General features: G+C 48.4%; 1 protein-coding gene across 10 annotated transcripts in view; it reads right to left on the bottom strand.

The window, feature by feature from the left end:
• KIAA1217 (KIAA1217 ortholog) overlaps window positions 1-20,745 on the bottom strand; it is a 632,840-nt gene that overhangs the window by 277,730 nt on the left and 334,365 nt on the right. Inside the window, exon 1 of one of the 10 annotated variants that reach the window (XM_083189267.1) lies at window positions 4,719-4,931. The exons of the other annotated variants lie outside the window; for them this stretch is intronic. Within the exon in view, the coding sequence (XP_083045393.1) occupies window positions 4,719-4,797 (79 nt within the window). The 5' untranslated portion in view covers window positions 4,798-4,931. Of the gene's footprint in view, window positions 1-4,718; window positions 4,932-20,745 lie in introns of those variants that run through there. 10 annotated transcript variants of the gene reach the window in all.

The following is a 20,745-nucleotide window of genomic DNA, read 5'->3' on the forward strand; positions in this document are numbered from 1 at the left end:
TGCAGTGACTCTGTCCAGGCTTTTCCAGTCACTCGGATTCCAGGAGATTCCTGGAATCCGGGTGACTGGAAAAGCCTCCTGGAGGGTTGCCACCAAATATGGGAAAATCCCGGAAATCTGTGAGAGGTGGCAACCCTAATGAAAACTGGGAAACACACTGACACAGCATACATCCCAACAGTCCCAGTTTTTGCGTGACCGTCCCGTTTTTTTTCGAGTGAGAGGATGTAGATCCTAGTTCCCAGCCCTGAGACAATTCTACATCATCATAGCTTTAGAACACGCGCTGCAGCAGCTGCACATGCACAGTACTGCGAAAATCACCTGCGACATATTGAATCAGGCCCAAAGGGGGAAATGTACGTGATTTTTACAGTGGGATTTAAAGCTGATAAACCCTTTTATAACTATGATCAAAAGCCACTGATATTGAACCACTTTCCATAGACTTGTACTATGGAAAGTGGTTCGCCCCCCTGTGAAAATCACTGGGACTGCGGAAAAAATTCTGCCCAGTGATTTTCACATAATCGCTCCTCATACACGCTGGGCAAAAAACCGCTCAGTGTGTATAGGGCTTTAGAGGCATCTCTTAAGCCCTGTACACATGGGGCAACTTATGTTCAGATCACTCAGCACACATCGCTGCACACCTGCGATGTGCTGAGCGATCTGTGCTGAGCGATCTGTGCTGAGCAGGCTCTTGCCTATGCTCATAGGCGACCTAAGCAGGATAAGAGGTGCATGCGCTGTCTACCTTTGTGGGCAATGGTGCGGGACTGTGCATTGCTATTGTGTGTACACACGGAGTGATCCCTGCTTCATTTCTAAGCGATCTAGTCAGATCGCTTAGATATGCGTCTTACAGTGAATTGCCCATTGTGTATGCCCCAGGATGCGGTCATTTGATCTACAGCATGATGGTCGACAGTCATTAGGTCAACACGATTAGGTCAACATGGGAAAATGTCGACATGGGACTAGGTCAACATAGGAAAATGTTGACATGGTTCTAGGTCGAGAGGTCATTAGTTTGACAGGTCGTTAGTTCGACAGGTCATTAGTTCGACAATGTCTAGGTCGACATGGGGTTTTTCACTGTCTCTTGAGCTGACACGTGCCGACAGGCGTTATTTCATGCCCTACCATCCCCTAGGGCGTGGTGGGAGAATAAAATAGTGTGCCGAGCGCAGCGAGGCACAGTGCCCGACGCATAGCGAGCGCAGCGAGCTTTGCGAGGGGATGCGGTGCACTTGAAACTGTGTCCATGTCGACTCTGTTGACATTCAGGTAAAAAACATTGAAAAACATCATGTCGACCTTTTGACTGTCGACACAGACATTGTCGAACTAACGACCTGTCGAACTAATGACCTTTCGGCCTAGAACCATGTCGACCCTTTCCCATGTAGACCTAGATTATGTCGACATTTTCCCATGTCGACATATTGGTGTCGACCTAATGACTGTCGACCATCATGCTGTAGACCAAATGATCCCAACCCGTATGCCCCTTTAGTTTGTACAAATAGCCATAGAGCATTTACAGTACATGCAATTATCCTTGGAACAAATACAGATACACACACACAGAGCAGAAGACGTTGTACTGTATCCCGAGTAACATAACATATTCAGGTCAGGATTATATGTAAAGGTACATAATAACGACATACATAAGTCCACATAATAAGATGAGTAATTGATATAGCATACAGAACACATAGGAGTTGTACTACAATATATACAGAATAAAACCATGAATGAGACATTATACTGTACAGTAGTCCAAATACACCCTCCCAGTAGGCTCTGAACAACGTGAGAAGTTGTTTTGCCTGAATATAGTGTAAGATGTTATATTTTGCAAGCCGGATATTCCTATAAATGTAAAGACAGCATACAGTATGATTTACAGTAAGCACGCACCTTTGGGATTCTATCCATGCATCTGACTTAAACAACAGGAAATAGGGATAGAGGAATTTGGGTCTGAAAGTGGGATTTGAACGATGTGCCTCTGAGTTCCCCCTGTGTATACTGGGCTTCCCGTTAGGTCCGCTGGGACAGTATGAGAGTACCACGCCTCCTACCTAAGGAGACAATGCTGTACATAACGGCTTCTCCAGCTGCGAAGGATGTGTGATAGAAGGATTTGGAAATAGGAGCGTTGGCTGGAGTTCATTAGAGGAAGTTCAACCTTAGAGCTGTAACCGATGACAAGAATCTAGCTGGGTGTATGTTGCTGCAGTGGTATTATGGAAATATATAGTGGTATGATAGTGCTGTGGTTGGTAATGGCACTATATAGCACTAGTGCTGCGTTATAGACTGACACCATGGGCATAAGGCAGTTTTTCTGCCCATGTACAGTACATAGTGGGCATGATTATGTTCTGTGTTTATGCTACACAGATTTCATGTGTATAGTATTTGCTTTTTGGCCTAAGGACATGTATTATTATTACATTTTTATTTATAAGGCGCCACACGTGTTTCGCAGCGCTGTACAGAAGGCGTACAATAGGACAATACACGGAGAAAGAACTAAGCTTTACAGTAAATACATAACAAAATGGAGTACAGGTAACAAAGAGCACCACAATAGGGGAGACAGAGAGATAACATGAGGTGCAATCAAGCGGGAAGTGACAGGATGTAAGCAAAGCGGAGATGGTCCAGGTATGAGGCAGGGAGTTGGAGGAGCAGCCTCAGGACTAGGTTGTGCAGCGGAAGGGTGCGCTTTGAAGCTTTGCAAGGTCGGGGGTATTATGTGTTTTGCCGTAACGTGCGCATGGGGAATGTCTCTTTTTGGAACAACACCTTCCATGTTGCAGAATTACTCCATTCATTGACTTTGAATTAACTTTTTAGATCTTCTCTTCAGGAGATCTTGGATGGAAGATCTAAGTGGTGACCTGAAGATCAACATCACGGCAGTAACATGATTTTCAAAATGCGTCATCACAGCCCTCCACTAATTTACCAGGAAGTCGTCCTGCTCCAAAAATCTACAGAATTTGCAAATTTCCCAAACATTCTAAGAAAACAGAGACGTACGACTAACGGTCATGTTTATCAAAGCCTATTTTTTTGTCGGCATCACTGTACATCAAGTGGTTACCGCTGATGATAACATTGGCACCGGAAAGACTATTTGGAGGCCCTCGTGGCATTTTAGGATGGTGATAAAATGACTTTATTATTTCAATGTCAATTAGACTTTTTTCAGTGTTTATTTTTTCTTTTTTTTGTCTTTGTTTGTAAAACCTTTTTTAATCTTTTCTATATTTTTTTTATTCATGGAACTAAACTCTTAAGATTGGACTTAACCCTGTCCCAGAGATATTACATTGATACATATACTATACATATACTAATAAACCTATTGATAAATTGTGTCGCTAATCAGGCTATATAAAATCATACTTATTGCCTTATATTGATATGCATCACAAGGGCTTGGAGAGAGATGAGCTGAACAGCTATAATGTACCAGCCAATCAGCACCTAATGCCCCGTACACACGGTGCAATGTGGTCTATTTTTCTATTTGATTTTGATTATATAAGCAAAATCTAATCAAAATCGAACTGAACGGAAATCGAATGTATTCCAGATTCACGGCTCCCTGCATCAAAACTGAATAGGAAAATATTCTGTGCGGGCAAGACTATATAGTGAAGATCTGTAGTGCATAGTCCAAACCTTTATCTCCCATTATCTCTGTCCAATTTATCTCTCTCCAAGTCTTAATACATAGCCTACTTAATTTCTCCAATAAATTGTAATTTCCGCCAGTCCTCCAAGCCATCATTATTGCTGAGGTGAGTCAGACTAAACTGAAAGTAAACAGCTTAAGTTCAAGGGTCACTGAGCACAAAGACAGAGCATTGTGTGCTCTGAATAATAAGTATACAAAATACACAACTATTTATACAATACACATGGCATTTATTATTGTACACAGGCTGCATACCTCCGCCGTGGTACTGTAGCTTCTTAATAATGTAAGCTTTATTGTTTTAACAATTGTGCACAAGAATTTGCTTGTACCGCCAATATTACACATTTGTTTTAAAACTGATCCCTGTCCCGCAGAGCTTACACTTTATTTGTTAATACTAGCGGGGACGATTCACACAACCAGCCACTGTTTCCTGACTCAGACAAAAGTCAGTCTTGTTAGGGAGAATGCTGATCCCAGATCACCGGATACGGCAGATTATCTTGTATCTGTTTTTTATATGGATTTTGATTCTATAATAAAGCCTTTGTTGCTACTGCATTACAAAACGCAGGCAATACAGACAGTACGGATTAATTAAATGCCCATTCTGTGACCAGATGTCATTAATAAACTACCTAAACTCCAGTGATTGTCATATCTTCACATCATTTTCTCCTAATTACCGGATAAAAAGGAAAATGCAGACATTTCAATTTACATTTCCCAGCAAAGGACCCAATTTGTTCTTGTTGTGGGGTGTTTAGTACAAAACGTAAGTGCTAACTGGAACTGACACCTGATATTCCTTTCAGCAAGGATCACTGACAGTATCACATTAAAGTCACTGCTTTAAAGGGACACGTCTCCTGTCCTGAAGAACAAACCTGTATGCAAGGGGTTAGTAGTCGCACACCAAAACCACACACACAGCATTTTACCTGTAATACAGCCAGGTTCTAGCCTCATCTAGCAGTAATCCTGTACTCACCGTTAAATTGTCTGTTACCCAGCAGAGCCAGAAAGTGGTCAGACCCCTGGCTTGTGCTCCCCTCCATTGTCCCTAACATGTCGCTGAAGGAAACTTTAAAAAACAGGAAGAGATTACGGAAACAACAAACAGCATTCCAGCCTGGTCTAATCACACTCCCTGGGAAAAAGGTCTCTTCAGGGCTGGGGAGCTGGTCTAAAGTCTCTGCCTTGGCTGCTACTGCTGGTGTAGCGCTCAGTGAGGGCCCCAACAGGTGATCAGCCTCTCTGTGGGCACAGTCCAAGGAGTCTGAATGCTTTCCACTGCTGCCAACTCCACATATAGCTACAATTACTGCAGCATTATGAATGGGATCATTTCACTGGAGGGAAGAATTGAACTGAATGGAAAAAAAAAAATCTAAACACGGAAAACATTAACTCTTTTGTTGCTGCACCAGTTTGGTCATTAGAATTTGTCCTGATTTTACAGTCATTATTTTTTTGTTCCTTTGTGCAATTCTCCTGGACTTATTTTGCGCACTGTATAGTATTAGACATTTAGGGGGCATTTACTAAGGGTGGTTTGTGGTCGACATTTTCATGTGTCTACAAAAACTCAGGTCGACATTTTGAATCTGTCAACCTTTCTCAGGTAGACCTTTTCTTTGCTGACCTTTTGACCCAGCCGACCAATTGCATGTCAACTTTTTGGGGTAGACCAATTGACTATCTATCTAGACACTGCCTATTTAATAATCCACACCCATCCATTCAGCGAATCCAGTGAGAGCTGGGGAAATTAACGCATTAACCCTTTGAGTGCCAAGTGTATTTGTTTTAAAAAGGTGTGAAAATTGGCAAGCAAACATTTTTATTCTTCATCGTGACCTGTAATTTTGATTAGAGATGTGCAGGTTCTGTTTTAGTTCTAGGTTCTAGTTCTAGGTTCTAGTTATCAATATAAGATCTCCAAAGTGAAAGAAAACCTTCTCTTCATATTCCTGATTAAATCTTTTCGTAAAGTTTGATACTGCCCTGTGTGCCTTTACACTGACAGTACAGTATTGTAAATAAAGTCCTGTGCCAACGATCAGTGGCATAACAACAAATAATGCTCCCCATCCCCCCCCCCCCCCCACCGGGAAAATTTTGCCCCCCCCCCCCCCCCACACAGATATATGCAGATATATGCAGGGGGTGGCGAGGCGGTACCCTGTACCTAGGCAGCATGACGTGCCGGCGCCCAGGTGCGGCGGCGGGAACTGAAGGGTGCTGGGGACCTGGTGCGGAGTCTGCAGAGTCCGGGAACTGAAGTGCTGGGAGCGGACACAGCGGACGAACAGTGGTGGCAGAGTTTGAAAATTCTGTGCACCCTCTCTCAGCCAATCAGCGGCCTCGGCCGCTGCTGTCCATCCACAGTGTCCGCTCTCAGCGCTTCAGTTCTAGGACACTGCGGCGCTGTCAGCGTACCCGGGGGAGGGAGTAACAATAGCGCCCGCCGACCCCTGGTGCCCACATTTAGCCAGCGCCTCCCTGCTGCCGTGGGGTCTGCGGTGCTATAGTTACACCACTGACAAAGATACCTACAGCACAACCAATAGCATACCTAACATATCTGATACCGAGTACAGGTTATCTATCCAGATCTCTCCCACCCAGGATGCCCCAGGAATCCCTCCCCAATATGTTCGCACAGTGGCCTCTTGTATGCCAAACCATGCCCTACAGGACGAGTAGTCACCTCCGGGGTTGGGATGTAGTTGACATTGACATCTCAAAGGATGGGATGCTGGCAGTCAGACAGGTGCCGGAATCCCCAAATCAGGGAGAATGTCGACGCTGGAATCCCGACAACCAGAATCCCAAAGGTAAGTAGTCTGGGTGAGGGTTAATGTGCGTACACACTAGGTGATTTTCTTAACAATATGCATGATATCGTTAACGATATTTTCATACATGTTGTCTAGTGTGTACACACTATGGGCCTAATTCAGACTGGATCGCAAAGCACATTTTTACTCAAATAAACAAAAGAATGTTGCACTGCAGATGGGGCAGATGTAACATGTGCAGAGAGGGTTAAGGCTCATACACACAGGGTGATGTGTATGAGCCTTTGTGTGCTGAACGATCTAGGCTAGTCAGATTACTCAGCACACATGGCTTGCTAGATCGCCCATACACACATATCTCTCTGCTTAGAACATTGGTGATTTGATTAGATCTTGATTACATGTAGTCAATATCTGAGCCAGCGATGGTGAAGCATGGGACCGTGCATCGCCATTACTATGGGGCATACACACGGAGTGACCCATGCTTAATTTCTACCCAATGTAGTCAGATCGCTTAGAAAATGCCCCGTTTGTATGCCCCTTTAGTTTTGGGTGGAGTGTGTTCAAACTAAATTTAAATTGCATTGTTAAAAATAAAGCAGCCAGTATTTACCATGCACAGAAACAATGTAACTCACCCAAATCTAACTCTCTCTGCACATGTTACATCTGCCCCATCTGCGGTGCAGCATGGTTTTGTCCATTTGAGACAAAATTTTGCAATCAAGTCTGAATTAGGTCCTATATCATTAATAATGCACGATCCCACAATGTAGTGTAACATCTGGCTCCCCGTCAGCTGGGTACACACATTGTTAAGTGTGTACCCAGCTTAAGACTCAATAAAATTCTATTCTTTGGATACATACCAAGCCACAATATACAATGGTATTGACTTTGCTTTAAATTATACCCCTCAAAATAGTGCACATCTTAAAGACTTTGGATGTATCCTAATCTGAAAATACCTACGATTATTAAAATTACTCTTTCAAAGGAACATCAGGCGTAATTCCAGGTATTAATCCTTTCATTTGGGTATCAGGACTTGGCCGGACTCCCAGAAAGGGGAGAATGTGGACACAAAGAGTTCATAGAAAGGAGATCAGGCCGCAGAAAACGGGATCACGGCTCCGTTACCTGAATACCATTATCTAAAAAAATGACACACTTTACACAGATCTTGTTGTATGTCCGAGGAATGATATTATTTATTATTTATTTATTAACAGTTTCTTATATAACGCACATATATTCTGCATGCAGAAAGATCAGCGACCGATCGTTAGCGATGTGTACCAATCGTTTCATGTGTATGCACGAGGAACGATTTGGTAAGGCTGATTGCCGAAAAATGATAAAATAATCGCCGAACAAGAAGATTTTAGGAAAGGGATAAAGCAACATAATAAAAGAGGGTTCACAAATTAGAAAAATGAACATGGCAGCCAGTCTCATTGTGTAAGGAAATATAGGCCTTAATTCTGGTTCACTCGCAAAGGCAAATTCCTTCTCAAATGGACAAAACCATGTGCACTGCAGGGGGGCAGATGTAACATGTGCAGATAGAGTTAGATTTGGGTGGGGTTTTACTTCAAAGTGAGATCTATATTGCAGTGTAGAAATAAAGCAGTCAGTATTTCCCTGCACAGAAACAAAATAACTCACCCAAATCTAAATCTCTCTCTGCACATGTTACATCTGCCCCCCCCCCCCCCCCCCCTGCAGTGCACAGGGTTTTGTCCATTTGAGAAGGAATTTGCCTTTGCGAGGGAACCAGAATAAGGGCCATATTCCTAAATCACTCATATACATAGAGGAAGTGCCCCCCTCTTTTCTAGGAAAGTGTTTTGCTAGTAAACTCTGACACTGCGTACACACAAGTGTCTGTGAACGTGTTTTTTTTCTACAAAGCAACGGGAAAATGGCCGCCTTACTATTTGTGATTTGTGCAGCGCTGCTGCTGCCAAAGCTGGTCTTTGAAGAGCTATATATTTAAGAAATGGGTGCACCACACACCTTGCACCCAGTTACTCCAATGTCCCAGCAAAATGATATGATAACGTAAAGTATATGTTTGTAGGGTATTTATTTTACACAACAAAGGCCTCATTATGTGTACCACCTATGGATTATACAGACATTTTAGGAATCCTGTATTTCAGGGTGAACAGTCTGAAGAATGTGAAATGATATACTGAACAAGGAAAGCTTGGTTTATATTTCAGTGTGGGAAATTTGAAAATATTTTCTTAATCATTTAAGCAATGTCTTTCTGAGCCATATATTCTGTTTTAAAGGATAGCAACTCTTCTTTTTTGTTTGGAGCCTAGACACAATGAAATCCATCAAAACTAACAACAAATATCAGAGCAAAACCAACAGTAGACAATAACTCTTTTTTTTAAAGCATAGCGTTAAAAAAATATATATATCAAATTGAGTAGATTGTATTTATGTGTGCTTCTTAGGTTCAGTTATGTGGTAAAGGGCAGGATTTGGTTCTGATTGTAAACATTTTATGATTGACAGCCACCAGCACTGGTTTCGTCCAGAAATAATTGATCATAAATAATTTGAATTGGTCCTGGACGACCAACCCGAGGCACCCCTGCAAGTGTCCCGAGGCACCCCAGGGAGCCTAGGCCCACAGTTTGGGAACCACTGGGTTATATCATGGTTTCTCTGGAGCTTAGCAGTGAATTTCTGTATCTCACAGAGTACGGAATGTATCAAGCAACTGTGGTATATCTCGCCACACTTTGCAATTCTACTAATTGCATATGTACTAACATATGCGATTTGTATCGCAAAGCGCAGCTCTTGCAATAACAGCTGCCCTTTGCAAAGCAGCCAGCAGGGGGTGAGCGGGTCTCAGCGGCTCTCCACCTCCTGCTGTGCCCGGCAGCCTACTGCTCAGATGGCTGCAGGGGCTGCCAGGCTCTGCCTCCTCCTCCCTGCACCCAGAAGAGGTGCAGGAAGGAGGAGGTCACTGGTCCGGGCACCACAGCAGGAGGCTGCCCAGACACAGGTGAGGGGGGCGGGGGGCAGTGCAGATCGATGCGGGGATCAGTGCAGGGCAGCGGGGGACATGAAAAAAGAAGCCCATGGTTTTCTATGGGGTTACACCAGCTAGAGCTAGAGGTGGGGATTTAATACATATGAGAATGAGGGTTTTTTTTTTACTGCATTTTTAGTTTAGTACATCCCACCCTTAGTCACACTACACAGTATCAAACTGACATGATGGGCATGGTCAGGAATGATCTTGGTGGTCATATTGGCACAGGGTATGAAGCCTCTCTGGAAAACATGAAGAGCAGGGATTGTGCAGTAGCACACTTCTAATTCACCAAATATAAGAAACCGCAGTTCATAACAGATGGAGTAGCCTTTCTTGCAGCAATCCATGCTGATTGCACAGAGCTTTTCCTTAGTATTTAATGGGTCTATGTGTGATAGATTGGGATATTTTGTGCAATGTGAGATTAGAGAAATATTGAATGTGCAATTGAGTCTTACATCAGGGCCGTAACTAGAGGGGGGCTGGGGGGTCACGCGCACCGGGCACTGGAGGTGAGGGGCGCTGTGAGGTCCGGTGTATGTGGACGCTGTAGCGGCGGGCATGTTACTTTGACTCCGTCCATCTCCTACTAGCGCGGCTGCAGGAAGCTCTGATGACTTCGAAAAGACTTGCCGGACGCTGATTGGCTGAATTCAGCCAATCAGCGTCCAGCAAGTCTTTTTGAAGTCATCAGCGCTTCCCGCCGCAGCGCTAGTAGGAGACGGACGAAGTCAAAGTAAGATGCGGCTGCGGCTTCAACGGTGAGAGGACTGTGCGGGGAGGGGGGGGTCTCCGGCGCCAGGGACAAGGCGTCATTTGGTCGGTCCCCCCTGTCAGCTGCTAACTAAGCAGCGGGGAATAAACGCTGTGCGCATGCGCACAGCGTCTATTCCCGCAGCCAGGGGGCTGGGGGCATGGCTAGAGGCTCACAGAGCCTCTGGGTCATGCCCCCATAGCGGCAAAATGGGGGCGTGGCCTCGCGGGAGAGCAGCGATTATAGGCCATGCCCCCAAATTAGGCCACACCCCCCCCCCCCCCCGAAATTTTTGGCGCGCCTCCGGCGCGCAGCGGCATCACTGGGGGGGGGGTACCAAATGACTGCCGTGCCCCGGGCACCGGAAACCCTAGTTTCGGCCCTGCTTACATATAAGGATCCACTTATATAAGCCCCTCCATGTGCTATAAATCATGAGATTAAACACATGTACTGGCCAGAAAGAAAAAATATGTGACAGTGGTAGGTAGTGTAGGTAGTATGCTTACGTAAGTCAGAGTGGATCATACAGTATTCTGTACATACTCCAGTGATCAAAGGTAAGACGTCTGTTTGAATTAGAGATGAACAAAGTCACAGTTACTGACAGGCAGCTGTAATGAACTCTCGGAGCTCGGTGTAAGGGTGATGTGATTGTACAAGGTTTAAAGACTGATTTCAGAATGAGGGGCCTAATGAGGACCTTTCATGAAGACTGTTTTAGTACTGAGAAACAGGATAGTATGAGGCTGCCTACCCCTTTCTATGTTTCTTCCAGAATGTCACACAATTCTGCAATACATGAAGGTGCTCCATATAGAGGAGGTTCCACATTTTACATATTTCAATGGAACATGAACAATTTTAAATAAATGTATCAGATGAGAAGGCAAAACGAAGGCTGCATAAGCCAGAGTGTAGTTAAGAGCCCGGGGATTTAGGGGTTAAACGCAGATACACAAGCAGCATCAGAGCAGTGTGTAATTCTTAGACAGGTTAGCATGTGGTGCTTATGGGCCAATCAGCACCCAGAGGGGAGGTAGCTTAAGTGGGGTATATAGGGTCCAGCTTAGGGGGAGGAACTTCCTCTTGGAATCCGGATTCACACAGTGCAGCACGCGAAGCTAAGTACATTTTACCTTGTTTTTAGGCCTGTTGTCATTAGCGCTGCTGCAATTATGTCCGGCCGCCCCAGGAGATCTGCCCCACCACCTAGGTGGTTGGCAGACGCAGCCCGCCCGCTGGCGACTGTACCAGCGCGCGGGGGAGGCAGGGGAGGCAGCAGGACGGCCGCGACCGCGTCATCGCGGGTGAGCGTGCCGTCTCCTGCACATTCTGCCTCTGGGGGACATGTGTCCCCACCGCAGGGAAGCGTTTCCCCGGCTCAGCAGGGCTCTGCTGTGAGCGGGGAGCGCGCTGCGCCAGCAGCACATGGTGGGCACCCAGCAGCGAGTAGCGCTGCTGGGGACAGTGCTCTGGCGCCATCTGCTGGCGTTTTAACGCCAGCGCAGGGTATGCAGACCCCTATGGGCACCCCGCGCGCCTCAGGCAGCGGGGTGAGTGGTGGGGGGGTGTCACTCAGCGGGGGGGATGGGGGGGTGCCCCCCAGGACTAGCACCCCATTAGCGCAGGGTCCAGGGAGTCCCCTGCAGGTCATAACAGGGGGCCCCACATGGAGCCCTCTGCGGATGAATGCAGGCGGGCAGCGCGGTGCGGGTCAGGGCCCTCTGGCTTCCCTGACAAACATCATAGCCCCGGGGAGGGGCTCTCTCATCCCCTTGGGCTGGGACGGTGGCCGTGGGGACGCTTTCGTCGGCGGCCGGATGGATGGCGGTGCCCCCCCCTTCCAGGGTTGGCAGGCCCCACAGCAGCAATGGCATCAAGGCCAGCAGCCATTCCCCGCGGCCCCTCAGGGCTTCGCCGGGGCCCCGGCGGGGCAGGGGGGACACCAGGGGTTTGGCCACACGGGTTTTGGTGCGGGTCAGCAGGCATACATGCAACCCCCCATGCAGCAGCAGCAGCAGTGGGCTTTTCCCGGTCAGAACACGGGGGGTTACCCGGGGTACCCCATGCCCAACCCACAATACGGGCCCTACACAGGGACCCAGCAGCCCCCTTTCCCGTACTTTCCCAAAGCAGCGGGGACAGGTGGAGGGTTTCCCGGGGGGTATTTCGGGGGGGCATGGCAGGGTGCTGGTGCACCACAACCGCAGGGCCCGGGGGTGCCGCAGCAGGTTTTTCAGGGGGCGGCTTACACGCACCCCAACATGTATGCCCAGGCTCAACAGGTCAACCAGGTTTATGCGACTGGGGGCCTGGGGAGCTCTGGTACAGCAGCGGAAGGGTCAGTAAGGGTGACGGGCTCAGGATATGGTCCTAACACTGCACCTTTATCTCCCGAGGTATCCTCTGTCGGAGGCAGGAGTGGCATGTTCGGGGGATCGTCCCAGGAAGAGGACGCAGAAAGGTCCAGGAGGGCCCCGGAATCCAGACCGCCAACACCGGTGACGGCTCCAGCCATACCCAGGGTCCTGGCTCCGGCCCCCAGATCGACCGAGACCCCTGCATCCACGTCAAGGGCAGAAGCATCCACTTCCGCAGGGACAGGGGCCACAGCACAGGCGGATCCCGTGGTCCAAGGCGAAGCTTCTGGAGATGGTGAGAATGACAATACTTCAGAGTGTGCATCCTCTTCCTCTCACTCCTCAGCCAGTAGCGACGAGTCTGGGTCCCCCAAGCGCCCGCGCAAGTTTGCTAAAATGGTTGCACGCGCGGTTGCGAAAAAAGTGGGTGGCACTAAGCGGGCTAGGAAAGAGGCGGATCCTGAAGTAGCTGCCACAGCGGGTGATATGGTCCATTGCACCAACACCGCCATGGCCAGGGGCCTGCGTAAGGGTGTAAAGGACAAAATAAAAAGGGGAAAGTTTGTCGACTTCTTTACACTGACAGTCGACATGAAAAAAGACTTTGAGGCAGCCAAGAAAGCGGGAAGTGGTAGCGAGGCGGCCTTTAAAGGCTTCCACAATTGGCTGAAGGGCTTTTTAATATTCTCCTCTTGTTACCTGAGCACAAGGCCTGGGGAGCATGTGAACGTCTTACGCTACCTGTTCCTTGTGAACGAGACGTACACGGATTATAAGGGGCTGGCGTGGCGGAACTACGATGAGAAGTTCTGCCTCGCCCACGCCGGGTCAAGGGTCATGCCCATGGGCTGCAAGCACGTGGAGATATGGCTCGAGGTCATAGGCAAAGGGCAGCATAGCTCAGATACGTCAGGTAGGAAGCCATTTCCTGCGGCCAAACCCGGGTCCAAAGCCGGCGGCAAAGGGAAGTGCTTTGCGTACAACGAGGGCAAATGTGACAGGGGCGCCAAGTGCCGCTTCCGTCACGACTGCAGTAACTGCGGGGGGGCGGGGCACCCCTCCAAATCCTGCAGGTCAGCGGCCAAAGGTGGGGATCACGGGGACGCCGGCACTGGCGGAAAGTAAGGCCCCTTCCCCAATTGTGGTAGACGCCCTGGCCCGTAGGTTAATGGCGTACCCTAACAGGGCTGACGCTCGGTTTTTGTTGGACGGGTTTAGTTTTGGTTTCCCCCTCCCCATCCCTGACGGAATCAGAGTTTCCTGCATTAGGAACCTCAAGTCGGCCAGGGATTTTCCAGATGCGGTCCGCCAGAAGGTCCAGACTGAAGTAGCCCTGGGCAGGATGGCGGGCCCCTTCCAAGGGAATCCCCTCCCTGACATGTGTTTTTCCCCTCTCGGGGTGGTCCCTAAGAAGACCCCGGGTAAATACAGGTTGATTCAGCACCTGTCACACCCCCACGGCGCGTCCATAAACGACGCCATCCCGGATGAGTTCTGTAGTGTGCAGTACCAGCTATTTGACGAGGTGCTGGGCATAGTCCGGGGTTTCGGCCATGGAGCACTTATGGCCAAACTGGATATTGAATCCGCGTTTAGGCTCCTCCCATTACACCCTAAGTCCTTCAGGTTCATGGGCTTTAGGCTAGATGGAGGCTGTTACATAGACAAGTGCTTACCGATGGGCTGTTCTGTCTCCTGCTCTTACTTCGAGAAATTCAGCACGTTCCTGCACTGGTGCATACAGAGCAGTACAGGCTGTGCGGGCGTAGCCCACTACCTGGATGACTTTCTCTTTGTGGGACCAGGAGACGACGGCACGTGCGCCCATATATTGTCCCGGGCGGTTTCCCTGCTAGAGGAGCTGGGGGTCCCTATAGCTGCGGATAAGACGGAGGGACCCACCAGGGTCCTGTCTTACCTTGGCATAGAAATAGACTCGGCCGCGGGGTGCTGCCGCTTGCCCGAGGATAAGGTGACAAAGCTTCAGGGGCTAATAGTTGAGTGCTTGCAGAAGAAGAGGATACAGCTGAGACTATTGCAGTCCCTGCTGGGGTCCTTTAATTTTGCTTGCCGCATCATTCCCATGGGGCGGGTATTCTGCTGCAAGCTCGAGAGGGCCACGGCGGGGGTTCGGGACCCCCACCACACGGTCAGGCTGTCACGGGAGATGCGAGACGACATGGAAGTGTGGTCCACATTCCTGGGGCAATTTAATAGGGAGCTTATATGGCCCACGGAGCCAGAATCCAGCAAGGAACTGCAGCTCTTCACTGATGCGGCTGGCTCCACGGGATTTGGGGCTTATTTCCAAGGGGCATGGTGCGTCGCACGGTGGCCACAGTCTTGGATTGACAGGGGTTTCACGGTCAATCTTTTGCTGCTGGAACTGTTCCCCATCATAGTATCAGTGCAGCTTTGGGCAACGGAATTGGCAAATCGGAACATAGTGTTCTGGTGTGACAACCTGGGGGTGGTACACGCCATTAACAATCAGAGGGCGGCTTCCCCAGAGGCCCTCAGGTTGCTGCGTTACCTGGTGCTTTATTGTCTGAAGTACAATATACATTTTAGGGCTAGACATGTCCCAGGCATAGAAAACACTATAGCTGACGCCCTGTCTAGGTTTCAGTTTACTAAGTTTCGGGAGCTTGCTCCTGAAGCGTCACCCCGGGGGCTTAGGTGTCCAAATCTTGTATGGCAGATCATAGAATCGGCATGAAGGGTTTGGCACTGCTGTCACTGGCGCCCTCAACCCGCAGGGCTTACGAGGCGGCCTGGAGGGATTGGGAAGAGTTTCAGTCGGCGCCTGACACTAGCGGTAAGTCGGTCGAGGACCGGTTACTCGCATTCGTATGGGGCCATTATGTAAGAGGCAGATCAAAGTCGGCTATGACGGCGGCTTTGGCTGGTATAGCTTTCCACAGCAGGCTCAGAGGGGAGCAAGATCCCACAGCCTCTTTTATATTAAGTAAGGCTTTGAGGGGCTGGGCTAAGCAGCGGCCAGTGCCTCCTGACACTCGGCGGCCTATAGACGAGCGCATGCTGGGGGAGCTAGTAGCAAATCTGGATAAGGTGGCTGATAACCCCTTTGAGGCTGCGCTCCTGAAGGTGGCCTTTGCATTCGCCTTTTTCGGGGCATTCAGGATTGGGGAACTGGTAGCTGCGAGCCAGAAGGCCCAGTCTGGTCTTAGGTCGGAGGACGTGGTTCTCCATGAGGACCACGTCCTGTGCAGGATACAGAGATCCAAAACAGACCAGTTGGGAAAGGGTAGTTGGGCCACCCTGCGATCCAGTGTGAACCAAGCCATTTGTCCTGTAGCATTATGCAGGGACTACATGTCTCTTAGGCCGGTTGGAGCCATGCAGTTTTTGGTGCACACAGATGGTGTGCCCCTCACCCGTTTTCAGTTCGGGGCTGTGTTTAGAAGGTGCTTGACCGGCATAGGCTTGAGGGCCCAGGATTATGGGACACACTCCTTTCGCATAGGGGCCGCAACATGCGCAGCTGCGGCGGGGCTTCCACCCTCTGCCATACAGAAGGTAGGGAGGTGGAAGTCATCGGCTTATAGGAAATATATAAGATTAGATAAGTTAGATAAAGTAGATAAGTTGTAGAATGCGCCTGTTGCGCCAGCCCAAAAACGTAAGTTTACAATCGGTTCTGGAACGGCTAGCGTTCGGGAATCGACGGTGTGGAGTGAATTTTTTACTTTTTCCTCCGAGATAGAACTAATTCAATTCGGCTGTCACCAAAGTTCACCGGAGGTTTTTTAAGTTTTTCACCTTCACTTGGGCTGTTTACTGTATTCTGGTTGTGTTACAGTGTATAATATATTGATGTTAACGTTAGGTTTTTTCTCTTTCAGCCTTTTCCCTTTCCTCATCACATCAGGGGAGAGTTTGGATAGTGGGCCACTCATATATTTTTTGGGCGGCCAGGCATCCCATGGCCTCCAGAGCGTTAGGCTTGCTACGAGCTGACTCAGTGCAGTGGTTTGGGGTTAGGGGACTTCAGTGGGGTGGGCTTTATAGCCTGCTGGTTTCCAAGGCCCGCAGTTCAGGTCCCCCCAACACATTGATTATACATCTAGGGGGCAACGACCTGGTTAAAAATACGGGGCTCTCACTCATGTGTAGCATAACGGCTGACCTGGAGCGCATTGCGGCCCTTTGGCCAGGTGTGCGGTTAGTGTGGTCTGATATCGTCCCCCGGCTTCAGTGACGGGGCTGCAGGAATGCAGTTGCCATAGATAGGGCAAGGCGAAAGGTGAACCACGCGGTTTCCAGGAGGGTGAGCGCCATGGGGGGTAGGGCAGTGCGGCACCCCACGATAGTTAGGGAGTCGGCCCACCTTTATAGGTCAGACGGGGTCCACCTGTCTGACGCGGGCATGGAAATTTTCCTGGGTGACATCTTTTCTGGCGTGACCCGGCAATAGGAAGGCATTAGGTCTAGTTTAGGGGTGGCGGACCTGGTCCCGGGCGACCTTGTTAGGTCTGGGGAGCCTTGGCAGTGGCGAGAAGGCGCTCTCGACCAGCAGTCGGGTGAGGTGTCAGGTGGTCACCGTGCGGTATTACCCCCCCCTTGCCAGGACGGTGGGCGAGTCCCGAAATGAGCGGGGACGGTGGGCACTTCCTTGAGGTGTCCGCGCCTTACCTTAGAGGGGGCGGGGAGCCGTCACGGTGCAGGCTGTACCTTACGTAAGGGGTGTGTTTGTTAGATTGGAGCGAGGCAGTCGCTGCCATTGACATACACCTCTGACTGGTGCTGGTCTCAAGTGCTGTCTTGGCCATCCCTTTGATAGACTAACAAGGGTCATACCACCTAAATAAATAACTTGACCATTTTAAACTTATGCCATGGTTGTCTGAGTCTTATTTTTAGATAAGGTGTCCGCGTGAATTATTTCTAGGAAGTTATTGTAAAGGTAACAACAAAGGGTAACCAATATAATCCCTTGGGCGCCTTAACTACAGTACATTCAGTAGCCTTATCATAATCAGCATGTACAGTATTTTATCATGTATATTATATGATATGGCCCAAATAATAAAAAATAAAAAAATGTCAACCATAATCATGTTGAGGTACTTGTGGAGTATCACGGGTCCCATCGTATGGCATCGTATGCCATATGTAGTGGCATACGATGGCATATGATGCGATGCGATGTTTTACCGATTTTTGAGCATTTTTGCTCAAAAATCGTATGCCATCGCATGGCATCGTATGCCATATGTAGTGGCATACGATGTCATACGATGCGATACGATGTTTTACCGATTTTTGAGCATTTTTGCTCAAAAATCTTATGCCTTTGCATAGCATCGTATGCCATATGTAGTGGCATACGATGTCATACGATGCGATACGATGTTTTACCGATTGTTGAGCATTTTAGCTCAAAAATCGTATGCGATCGCATCGGATGCCATCCGATGCGATGCGATGCGATGGCACCCGATTTTGCACTGAAATGCATCAGAATGCATTGAAATGTGTATTAAAGTAGTGAAATGCCCCCAAATGCCATTTTTCATAGTGCACCACCCCCACTATCAACGTCAACCCGAAGCGTGGCGAGCGCAGCGAGCCCGCGAGGGTCGGCGGTACGCGTCCTACGACCTTTTCATACCCCCACTATCCACGTCGGCGTGGAGTTGAGAATAGAATAGTGTGGCGAGCGCAGCGAGCCCCGCGAGGGGACGCGGATACCTGTGAAGCCCGCGAGGGGACGCGTATAGCTGTGAAGGTATCCGTGTCGCCTCGCGGGGCTCGCTGCGCTCGCCACACTATTCTATTCTCAACTCCACTCCGACGTGGATAGTGGGGGTATGAAAAGGTCGTAGGACGCGTACCGCCGCTTCGGGTTGACGTTGATAGTGGGGGTGGTGCACTATGAAAAATGGCATTTGGGGGCATTTCACAAGTTTAATACACATTTCAATGCATTCTGATGCATTTCAATGCAAAATCGGGTGCCATCGCATCGCATGCGATGGCATACGATTTTTGAGCAAAAATGGTCAAAAATCGGTAAAACATCGCATCGTATGCCATCGTATGCCACTACATATGGCATACGATGTTATGCGATGGCATACGATTTTTGAGCAAAAATGGTCAAAAATCTGTAAAACATCGCATCGCATCGTATGCCATCGTATGCCATCGTATGCCACATGCGATGCGATGCGATGCGATGCGATTTTTAGCATACGATCTGCATACGATGCAGGTCGTGGGAGCCGTGATACTCCATAAGTACCCATGTTGATTCCTGTCGACCTTCTGTACCTGTTGACTTTAAGCACTGTCAACCTTTTGTACCGATAACTTAAAGTATATTGACCATATAGTGTATGACTGTCTCTCCACCGTTTCACACCCAGCAAAAAAAAGCAAGTAACTTCGTATATGGTGCAAACTATGGAGTTGATCCTATAAAATACGATAGGTTGGAGGTACCAGTGCTGCAGCATTTACACCGGTAACGGTAACCCGATGTTGCACCCTACACACTCTGACAGCACTTTTGTGTGAATTTCAGCCACCCTAAATTACTGCAATGATTTGCACTCTTGTATTTTGTAGCAAATGGACGAACCGTCTCATTCAAAATCAGAACTGGGCCCCAAGACACCAGAAAATCGTTCCGAATATAGCAAGTGTCACATGTGTGATTTCTTGTCATTTCCCCAATGGCAGGATAAGAAAAGAACATATGGGGGTTTATTCTAGTTCATTCTTTCTGACAAAATCCTTCTTAGATGGACAAAACCATGTGCACTGCAGAGGGGCAGATGTAACATGTGCAGATAGAATTAGATTTGGGTGAGTTATTTTGTTTCTGTGCAGGGAAAATACTGACTGCTTTATTTTACACTGCAATATAGATCTCACTTTGAAGAAAAACCCCACCCAAATCTAATTCTCGCTGCACAAGTTACATCTGCCCCACCCGCAGTGCACATGGTTTTGTCCATCTAAGAAGGATTTTGTCAGAAAGAATGAACTAGAATAACCCCCATGGTTACATGAATAATTCCCACTGCATATTTATACTTAGATGTATAGTATGAGGTGCATGCATTCAGTAACATTCCCAGGGCCACTTCGCTGCTGGACAGGTGCCCATATAACGCACTATATGGACACACAGCGTTTATCAGCCGGTGACCACGGTTCTCTGAATCCCAACTAGTGGTAAATATAATACTGAAACTGCATACCTCCCAACTTTGTCAATATTAAAATAGGCACACTCGCACGGCTTTGTGCCCGAAAAGGGGGCATGGTGTATGTAAATGAGGACGCGGCTTATGCAAATCAGGTCACGCCCTCATTTTCAGCCGCGAATAGACACTGTGCGCATAGCGTCTATTCTGTCAGATTGGGGGGACTCCCAACTGCCCCCCCACGCAGTGGGACACCGCCGGCCGCGTGAGGGACGTGTGAACATCCCCAAAAACCGGGACGTTCCCGCGTTTAGCCGGACAGTTGGGAGGTATGAATTGAACTGTGAGTATTGCCAGCTGAGCTATTTGGGGGAAACGTCCATTATCGGCACCGTTCAGTACTGCGAGGTTCTCCTAGTAACAGTACAGTAATTGAGCTGTGGCCGATGCTGGCGCACTCTAGTATGATAGGGAACTGGTGCTTTTCTCCTGAACGTTGTGTGTTTTCATTAAGCTGAAGATACACTGCGTACGTGACATTCATAAGCCCTTGTGTAATACTAGCCCAAGGGAGGGATTTATCAAACTTTGAAAGGACAAGTGCATGTGTCCATATCCACCAAACAATTCTATATTCTTATATAATGTAATAGGTAAATGATAGCTAGATCTGGTTACTGTATGCAACACCTTTGCTTGCCCTCTTAAGCAGGTTTGATAAATCTCCTATACACAAGTAATGCTGGGTACACAATAGACTATATGTCGTCCGATCCGGCGGACCAACATACCAGGCATATCGTCCAGTGTGTAGCCGCACGTCATCAGGGACATCCTTAAACATCCTAGCAA

This window comes from Crinia signifera, chromosome 5 (assembly GCF_055691185.1).
Source record: "Crinia signifera chromosome 5, ASM5569118v1, whole genome shotgun sequence".
In the NCBI taxonomy this organism is placed as follows: Eukaryota; Metazoa; Chordata; class Amphibia; order Anura; family Myobatrachidae; genus Crinia; species Crinia signifera.